Raw genomic sequence first — 10,282 nt, 5'->3', positions numbered from 1 at the left:
TACCACATTTTAATTTAAAATTAAAGACTCAACATTCGCATTTTGTCACAGGCCACGCTGGTTCTCCATCTACACTAACCCCTGAAAACCAGCAGCAGCCTGTTGGAGGCAGGACCCCTGACCCTGACCACCAAGAGTTGGCTCACCAGCTCTGCCTTGAACCCAGGCTTCATGGCTGTCTTGGTGGGAGTTTATCTAAAGAGGTTTTCAGCTGACAGGCTGGAGTCAGTGATTCCCTGTAACCCAGCATTTGCCACATTGAGTTACTAAGCTTAGCCCACCCTTTCCTGACTGTCCTGTGTTTCCTGAACCCTGACCTGCCCTACCTGCCTTATCTCCAATCCCATGTCCCTTATGAAGCCACTTGGCTTCCAGCCACCGGCAGCTTTGCTCCAGGATAAACACGGGCTTTCTTGGCCCCATCAGGGAACCATGTGAAGTGGCTTCCCCTGGACCCTGGGCAGGGAGAGGAGAGGAGAGGACCTGCCTGGGGCAGAGGTGCTTACTGCTCTGCTGGATCACTGTACAGCTGGGAATGAGGAGTTCTTCTTGGTGCTCTTCCCAGCCTCTCCTTGGGTGGGAGCGTGCCTGTGTCCCGCTCCCACTACCCCTCCTGGTCCTGCCTCACCAGCCTTCTTTAGTGCATCCTCCTGGTCTCCTGGCCTAAACTTCAACACCCCCGATCCGTGTTTTCATTAACACCAGGGTGAACTCCCTAAAGTTCACACCTGCCCGGATCCCCTCATCCTGCTACCCAAGGGATGCTGTTTGTTGCTCCTTTACAAGCCCGGACTTCTCACCTAAGAGCCAGTCCCGTCCCTCTTGCTGCCTCCCCAGGCTTCATCCCCCTGCTACTCCTCCAGCCCTCTCCAAGATCAGGTTTTCAGGCCCTGTCAGTGTTTTGTCCCTTCTTACCTCAATGCCTTCCTCCATTCCTGCTTTCTGAAACGGTTTCTTCTTCAAGGCTCAACTTCTTGAAGCCTTCCATCCTTGCTCTCACCTTGGAAACTTTAGAGTACAGTAAACTACATCTTTTTTTTTAGTACAGAAATATTCCATATTCATAATTGAAAAAACAAGTGTAGATGAGCGAAAACATAATTATTACCTTTAATATCAATACCCAGAGAAATCACATCTAGTGATGTGGCTGATGGCTACCATTTATGGGCTCATGCTCTGGACCTGGCCCTGTACCAAGCACCTCCATGCATTTTAAACCTTTTAAGTAGTTATTATTTTATTATTATTATATTATTCCTCCCCATTTTATAGGGGAGGAAGCTGAGGCTCAGTAAGTTATATGACTTACTCAACATAACATAGCTAATAAGAGGAGAGTTGGGATTTGACCTGAGTTTGATTATGAGAACTGAACCATTAAGTCCTAAGTTATGGGGCCCATAAGAATCTTCCTTGTTCTGATGGACCAGAGACTCATCATTTATATACTAGGTTCTGACATTAAGGAAATAGCTTTCTGTTATTAGTCAGGATAGGTAAGTGATGGTTGTGGTAAGAAATTTACCCTGAAACCTTAATGTCTTAGTTATTTCCTGTTCTTACCACAGACCCAACACTGGTCAGCAGGATCCTTCTGTTCACCCCAGTCCCTTGAGCTCAGAAAATGATGAGACTGTCTGACCCCTGATGAGCCCTGGGTCACAGGAACTGCTGTTTGATTCTGGGTCTGGGGATGACCTTTGCTACCCTTTATCAGGATTCCTACCTAGATGTCTGAATTGTTGTTTCCAACTATTGGTTTTTTTTGTTTGTTGTTTCCTAGTTGGCAAAGGTGGTTAAGATATAGGTTGACTTTGAAAAAGCTGCACAGAAACTGAAGTTTCCTAGAAAGGAAACCATACCTGTCTTTTATTTTCATAGGCATGCGTTATTAGTATACATCTGGGATTGGATTTATCCAGCTTTCGCTGAACACAGCCCTCTTCCCCCGCTCCCTCTCTTCCTTCCTTCTTCCCACCCTCCTTCCCCCCCTTCCTCCCATCCTTCCTTCCTCCATCCCTTCCTCTGTCTCCTCCCTCTAACACATCTTTACCGAGTACCTCCTCTGTGCTGGCCTGGGATGCAGGGATCACAGGAGTGTGATCTCTGTGCTCCAAGAGCTTCATCCAAGAGTAGCAGGGTCTCGCTGTAAACTGAACAAAATTTAATTACCCCAACATGCACCTTTTTCAGGGACTGAGGAAGATCAGTGATGACCTAGGTACACAATAGGCAAGATAAGGCTTTCTGGGTTTACTCACCTTTTGTGGAGATACTGTTTTCTCCAGTGATACTCACTGCCGTCTTTCCTGCTCTCATGCCAAGTAAATCCTTTTGGGTCTCATGTTTCCTCCCTGCAGTCTAAAGAAGCAGAAGTTGAACCCATACACACACCTCCAACTCCATCCCCTGCCTCTGAGGATGCAGAGCTTTCTGGTGAACCTGTACCTGAAGGGACCAAGGAAACCAGCAACTTGAGTGCTGACCCGCACAGCAGCCCCGAGCAAGGCAAGTCCCTGGAGCTGCTTCATACTCTGTGGGTTATGTTGAGTGATGACTGGGCGATGTGTTTATGTATAGATGATGTGTGTGTGGAGCATCTCACTTGACTTTCCCTTCAACCTTGAGTAAGGAGCTGCAATCATCCTCACCTTACAAATAAGATGGAGAAGTCAAGTCATGGAGAAGTGATGTCACCCAGCTAAGATTGTACAGCTCATAAATGGCAGAGCTGGCATTTAATCTTGATACCAAGCACTTTTAACCCCCAGACTCCACCCCTCTAGGAGGGCCTGGAGTGTGAAAAGCTTGTGATCACTGTGACTGTTTATTAAATACCTACTGTGTGCCAAGTGTTATATACTTCCTCTCCAATCCCTACAACACATCTCCTAGTTGGTAGTATTAGCCAGGATCTTACAGATGGAAAAACCGATGCTTGGAAAGGTGAGCAACGTGTCCACAGTCACACAGCTAGTGAGTGGTGGAACTGAGCCAACACTCAGGCCTGACTCCAGAATCCCTACTCTTTCCAGCCTTGGCCACAAACTCACCGACTCTCAGAGGATCAGGCCATCTAAACTCCTGTTGGCACTTATCGGAAACTAACGGATGGCCAGAGAATGGCAGACACCCAGGAGGTTATCAGCAAGCCTGGCCTCCTGGTTACCCATCCAAGGCTCTCACCATTGCTCAGCCATACAGAGGAGCCCCGGCAGAAGTCCAGGGTCTGACAGATCCCCCAGGCAGCAGCTGGACATGTGCCCATAGCCTGAGATCAACCTGCATTTTCTGCCCTTTATCAGAGGGGTAGCCATTCAAATTGAAGTAAGTTATAGCCAACACCAGAGCACCGAGATTTAGGTGCAAGACCCCCCCATATTCACACATGCAGCCCTGGAACTGGTGACATAGAAGATTTAATTACCCAGGGACATGGTCGTGGTGAACTCCGAAGGAAAAGCAGCTTTCAAAACTATATGTGTGCTATGACCCTAAATTTGAATATGTGTTACTTATATCTATTTATATATTGCCACACAGAGCTGTGTGTGTGTTTGTATGTGTGTGTGTGTGTTAGAATGATATACAACAAAATGTTGTGAGTAGGCATGATTATAGGTGGTTTTCATTTTCTTTTTTCTTCTGTATTTTATAAGTCTAAAAAAATGACTTAGATGGTGAAGAATCTGCCTGCAATGCAGGAGACCCAGGTTCGATCCCTGAGTCAGAAAGATCCCCTGGAGAAGGAAATGGCTAACAACTCCAGTATTCTTGCCTGGAGAATCCCCTGGACAGAGGAGCTGGTGGGCTACAGTCCATGGGGTTGCAAAGAGTGAGACAAGCCTGAGCAACTAACACTTTTACTTTCATCAGTAAATGAATGTTATTTTAGCAAGTAAACTTGGGAAGTCTGTTCGTGAGAGAAGGTATACAGTACTGAATTTAAAAAATTGTATAATAATTTAATAAAGTCACAATACCAGCAAGGAGTCAGGGTGTAGCTATGGAAAGACTGCTGGCTGAGAGTAGACCCTTTGGACGAAAGCCCTGCTCAGCCACCTATTTGCTGTCTGGGCAAGCTGCTCAACTTTTCCAAGCTTTGGATTCCTCCTCAGTCCACTGGGAGCATTCACAGCCCCTGCCTCCCGGGTGGATGAGAGGGTTGAATGTTGCCGCTGCGGGTATGGAAGTGGTTTGTGAGCTGCGCATGCTGCTCTCCAGGGCGTGATTAGAATCTCAGAGAGAGGAGCAAGGCGAGGGCAGAGACTGCGGGGTTGGGAGGCGAGGCCCCTCCTAGACTGAGAAGTGAGTGCGTAGGAGGTGGGACCCAGTCTGAGCGCAGCTCGCCTGTTCCCAGCATCTGCCAGATTCCTTCTGTGGCAGGCAGAGGCCAAGCGGAAACAGCAGAGCTGCCTCGAGATCTTTAGAGGAAGGAGCTGGACCCCGAGCCCCAACTCTGGCTAGGGAAAGCCTCCCAAGAGTTGTATTCCAAGGGTCGCTGACACCATCCCGGCACAGGACATTTGAGCCATCCTCACCTTCATTCTTCAAGGGGTGGGGAAGCAGAGGCCTGGGGTCCCTCTGGCTGCTTGCACAGCACCCTCTGGTGGCCAGAGTAGGGAGAATGAGAGAGTGACTGGTGAGGGGCTGATGACTCCAGGACATTCCGTTTTTTAAAGTGCACACGGGCACAGCTTCCCTTGAATAGTTCAGCATCTCCCTTCGACACCGTCCTTACCTCGGGATATGGCTGAGCACAGCATGTGTGTAAATGGCTGGCTTTAGGGCCCCTCCCAGCCTCTTGTGTGGGACCTTGTTCTTCCTCTGCAAAATGGGACTAATAATCACAAGGTACTAATATGCAGATCAGAGCAGAACACATGCCGTGGGGTGACAATGGGGAGACTGAAAACATGGGACTCCTACCTTGGTTCTGCCCACCGACTGTGAGGTGGTGGGAGGTCCTTGTAGGGAGCACCGATGGGCCAGCCAGAGGATTCCAGGAAGGAGTGCATGGCACGAGTTAGCCTGGGACCTAGCCCATAACAGGCAAGCATTTGTGTAGTTTAATGTCTTTTTCTTTGCTTTAGGACTCCATTTGCTTTTTAAATTGAAAAGAAATATGTGCTTGTGGTAACAGTTCAATCAATGCAGAGTCGTACGAACCAAAAAAATGGTAGTTTCCTCTCCTGTCCTCTGGAGGAAACCAATATTAAGTACTGTGGTTTAGCTTAGTATGTGTGGTTTATCTGCACACACATATATATGTATGTATCTGTATATTTTATATGTTATGTATAATAATATATTAATTACATATTGATGATGATATATCTAATGATAATGAAGCGTGTATTCTCATACGTATATTTTTTTCTTTTTACAAATATAGAAGCACACTAACAATGAACATTTATCCATCGCTAACTGTATGTCAGGCACCGTCCTCAATGCTTTTCTTATGTTAGCTTAATTAATCTTTGTAACATAATCTTCAAAATGACTCTATGAGATAGGAATTATGATCCCTTCTTTATAGGCAAGCAGCCTGAGCCACAAGTTAAATGACTTGCCACAGGTCACATGCCTAGTAAACAGCAGCGCTGGGTTCTCACCCTACAGTTGATGCTGGAGCCTGTAATTGAAACCACCTTGCAATACTGCCTTTCAGCGTCTGTCTTTCTGCAGCACTTTTTCCCTCTTAATCCTGTATTACGAACATCTTTTCAAGTCATAGATGAAAAGAAACCTCATTCTTTTTCACTTGCAAAGTGCAGTTACTCATTGAAAAATGCCTGCTTCCTGTAGGGTCTGGTGAGATCCTGAATGATACACTGGAGGCAGTTCAGACTGTGGATGGTTCCCCGACTGCAGACACTGGGTCAGGGGATGGGGTCTTCCTTCATGTCACTGAAGAGGTGAGTGAATGGTAAATTTCATGTAAGTTGGTAGTACATTTGCTTGCTTATTTCAGACCTGATGGTGACTTGTCTTGGGCACTGCAGAAGGCTGCAAGAGTTTTAGTTGAACACCATGGAGACTGCCTCCCTCTTTCTGGTACAGAGGAGGTGGGAGTCCCAGGGCCCAAGATGCTCCCCAAGGATGTGCCAGGACAGGGGAGGAGACACAGCTCAGGCCAGTCCTCAGACCTCCCCAGAGGTGAATACTGGGCTCTCAACACAGAACCTGACTCCGTCCTGTTGTGAAGATGCACAGCCTCTTCCGCCCTTTGAGCCCCTTCAGGACAGAATCAGATTTTTTGCAGTGTGTCCACTGTATTGTTTGGAAATTGGCTTTTACACATGCAAAGCCAGTTGTTTAAAATGCTGGACATGGGAGGGTGCCAAATTAAAACATATTATGTTTCTCTCCTCTGTGTTAGTCGCTCAGTCGTGTCCGTCTCTGAGACCCCATGGACTGTAGCCTGCCAGGTTCCTCTGTTCTTGGAATTCTCCAGGCAGGAATACTGGAGTGTGTTGCCATTTCCTTCTCCAACTCAGAACCTTCTTACCTCTGACCTTTGCTAAGAACGGTGTGTCAGCTCATTCCTTCCCCTATCCTGGGACGAAAATTCAAGACACTCCTCTCCCAGTCACTGTCTGGTAAACAGCCTATTTTCACAGGTATTTCCAAAATCCAGTCCAGCATAATATAAAAAAATCAATAAAAATACAGATACAACCAGGAGCCAGGCAGGGAAGGAAGCACAGGAACTTCCTGTCTATTTTCTTACTTCTTTCTCCTCTCTCTCATCACTACCCACCCTCCAGCAGCTGTTTTCAACATCTGCAGAGCCTGGCCCATCTGGAGAAAACGGCACAGTTTTATGTGTCTGGTCAGACTGTGATCTGGGCCTTTTGTGGGGAAGATGTCTTATTGCTAGAATATTCTCTCATGGGGGCTTTTGTGATTCCCCAGAGGTCCTGCAAGGGATCTAGGACCCAAGTCCATTTTTGACCTTTTAACTTCTTCCTGGGCTTCCACCCTCTGGTCACCCTGAACCTCTACGGGGCCCTGTGGGTTGAGTTCATCTCAGGATGGCTTTAATGGCTCTTTTTGGAGCGGTTGTTATCATTCTATCACCAGGAAAGCAACAGTAGGACAGTTATCTCTCTGTCTCTCTCTCTCTTCACTCTGAGTCTAGATGGCTGCCTGCTTTTGCCTTTGGTATTTCCCTAGAGGAATCAAACACCAGTCCCTTTGTCTCCCAAAGTCCGAGGACTATGTATTCTGCTTAACAAATGGTGGAGGGTGGGGGGAAGCCACAGCACACAGAAAATTGTCTCTAGAGGAATCTTTTTTAAATAATTTTTTTAGTTTATTTATTTATTTTTGGCTGTGCTGGGTTTTCGTTGCTTTCACTAGTTATGATGAGCCAGGGTTTCTTCATTGCAGTGCATGGGCTTGGCATTGTGGTGGTTTCCCTTTTTGCAGAGCACAGTCTCGAAGGCAAGTGGGCTTCAGTCATTGAATTCCCAGGCTCCAGAGCACAGGCTCAGTAGTTGTGGTGCACAGGCTTAGCTGCCCAGCAGCACGTGGAATCTTCTTGGACCAGGGATCAAACCTGTGTCCTCCGTTGGTAGGCTGATTCCCATCCACTAGGCCACTAGGAAATTGCCGAAAGGAATTCTTGTTCTCTAATTGCTTAGCCCCTAAATGAATTCTTTCCCTTTTCTTACATAGCCCGGAGGTGGGTGGAGGGCAAATATCGATAGGATAGGATAGAACTGATTCTGTTTCCTTTCATTGTCTCTGTGCATGTCCCACATACGTGGTCTGGCTCTTTTTTTTTTAGAGGTTAACAGAGGTTATCTGGAGCCTCTTGAATTATACTTGTCCTTTGGAACTTTAGCTGACACTGAGTCAGAATAAAATCTCATTTTAACAACTTATTGACCAAAGATGTATTAATGCGTCTTTTGCTGCCCAAACATTATTGACTGGAGTGTTTCAATATTCACTTATATAACAAATTGCCAACCAAAGGCTTTAGTTTCTGCAAAAATCCCCTGGTCAATAATATGTTAAAATCCTATGACATCATCTTTTCTCTTTTTTGGGGGGACAATAATTCTATAAGAATTTAATGTTATATGGGAAAAGAGTTCTGTAGCCCAGTGGGTTTGGGAAATGCTCCTCTCTGTATTCTGGTTATAGGCTCTAAGTCTTTCAGCAAAGAAATCTAACTCTGATCAGGTTAGTGTTTTTAGTATCAAAAGAACTATTTTCTGCAATGAAACAGAGCAAAACCCCACCCAAATATTTTTTTTTTAAAAAAACAAACCTTTGTGAAACCGAGATAAAGCACAGTTGGTTTGGTGACACGAGCCGCAAAAGTTGCTCTCTCTCATCATATCCTGCACCTGCTGTGTAACCTTCAGAGAATCTGCCTGTGAATTTTCTAAGGAAACTGAGTCACAGGGAAAGAGAGTGGTGTCCAGTCTTGAGAAGGCTGAGGAGGACAGGGTTTCTGCCTACATATCTCTGAAGCGGTGTCATGGGGGAGGACACTCACCCTGTTCCTATGCTCCTGGACGGGCACGCAGGAGAGGTCACAGGGAGACAGACGGGGCTGGACTGAAGTGTCTAGTACCCGAGCAGGTGTCTCAGGAGGCAGTGATCTCCCAGTCACTGGTGTGGCAAACAGATGCTTGGAATCAGGTGGAAGACACAGAGGCCTTGCAGTCTCTCCTGCCACAGGGATTCTGGGGGCTTTTGTGGAGCTGGGGCAACTTCATAGATAAGAAAGTACTTTGAGGAAAGAAGATACAGAGATGCAAATTGCCAGCCACAGCCATCTTGATCAGGGCTATGGGCAAGTGATCTGGTCCCTAGTGATGTCTTTGTTCCCAGAGTCCATACACAGAAGATTTGGCAGCAACAGCAGCAGCCGGGGAGGCCAAGGTGCCCATCAGCACTGCTTGGGAAGCAGAGGCCAGCAGCGTGCCCACCGGAGGACTGACCCTCTCCATGCCCATTGAGGACCCCGGGGAGGGGGTCAGTCTGGTAAGCAGCTCGGAGTGCATGCTCTACTTCACTTGTTTCTGGAGTTTGGCGGTGTCTCGGATGGGAGCAGTCACTGGTCTTCCTCACCTGCTTGCAAAGTACAGAGTGATCAATGGCCTTGTGGGGCCAAGTCCAAGTAGACTCAGATTTGGAGGCCCAGGCCTCTGTTGACTGACTCAACAGGTGTTTGTAGAGTACTGCGCTGTGCTGGGCACCAGGTGAGAAGGACAGATCCAGCCCCTGGGGGGACAGAGAGGGAAGAGGTACGATAGGAGAAGCACAGATAGGGGGCCCAGAACCCAGAGTTTGGGGTCCAGTAGGCCTTTCTGGGTAAAGGATGCTGAAGGGGAGACCGGGGGATGCTTAGAAGTAGCCTCGTGATGGGAGTGAGACAGGTGTTCTAGGAGGTAGGCCAGTGGGAGCAGAATCTGGAGGCATCAAGATGAACACAAAAGACCTACCCAAGTGCAGCATGCCTGCAGGGCCAGGCGTGAGCAGTGGGGAAGGGAAACTCAGCTGGAGAGTTTCTAAGGAAACTCTCTCAGAGTTCCTCAGGGTTCTTTTTCACAGCACCCGTGGTCTCACAGAGGGGTGCTGTGAAAAAGAACCTGAACGCTCAGCAGAAGTGGGGAGTCACTGAAGGGCATTTCGGAGGAAGTGACCTAGTCACAGCAGGATCTTAGATCCCTTGACTCCTAAGTAGGGAAAGAAGGAAGTAAACAAGCCGGGAGGTAGGCAGGTGGGTTGGGGGCTATGTCTAGGTCTGGAACAGGAATGTTGCCTTGCTGTAGGAGTAGTCAATGATGCCACCTCCTGCCAAGAATCCCAATGAGTAAAGGCCTGGAAAACATCCATCGGATCTGTCACAATGATGGTTGCTGCCCTCAGGGAGGGCAGTTCAGTTCCTTCCAGCCATAGTGCAGCAGGTCAGTGATGGTGGCCCTGGTGATGTCTTCCTATTCAGGGTCCAGAAAACGAAGAAGGTTCAGCAGCGACAGCAGCAGGGGAGGCCGAGGAGCCCGTGAGCATTGCCAGGGAAGCAGAGGCCAGCAGCGTGCCCACCGGGGGACTGACCCTTCCTATGCCCACACAGGACCCTGGAGAAATGGTCACTCTGGTAAAGTGTAAAGTGCTGGAAGGCTGTGGGTCACAGCTGGGAGCAGATCCCAGCCTTCTGAGAGGGCCAGTCTCCATTCTGTCTAGCAAATCCAGAAGAACCTGAATGGGGAGGGGGCACCTGACAAATACTCCCTCAGAGGTGGGGTCTGCC

At 47.9% G+C, this 10,282-nt stretch overlaps 1 protein-coding gene across 2 annotated transcripts in view; it reads left to right on the top strand.

The window, feature by feature from the left end:
- The window catches only part of COL15A1 (collagen, type XV, alpha 1), a 104,168-nt gene that overhangs the window by 42,057 nt on the left and 51,829 nt on the right, over positions 1–10,282 (top strand). For both annotated transcript variants that reach the window (XM_010847040.1, XM_010847039.1), the window contains 4 exons: positions 2,364–2,511; positions 5,815–5,924; positions 8,860–9,012; positions 9,977–10,129. In XM_010847040.1, coding sequence (XP_010845342.1) covers positions 2,364–2,511; positions 5,815–5,924; positions 8,860–9,012; positions 9,977–10,129 — 564 coding nt within the window. The remainder of the gene's footprint in view (positions 1–2,363; positions 2,512–5,814; positions 5,925–8,859; positions 9,013–9,976; positions 10,130–10,282) is intronic.

Source organism: Bison bison, unplaced genomic scaffold (genome assembly GCF_000754665.1).
Source record: "Bison bison bison isolate TAMUID 2011002044 unplaced genomic scaffold, Bison_UMD1.0 scf7180017864243, whole genome shotgun sequence".
NCBI lineage: Eukaryota > Metazoa > Chordata > Mammalia > Artiodactyla > Bovidae > Bison > Bison bison.
The sequence above is the reverse complement of the archived record's forward strand: the minus strand, read 5'-3'. Positions and strand labels throughout refer to the sequence as shown.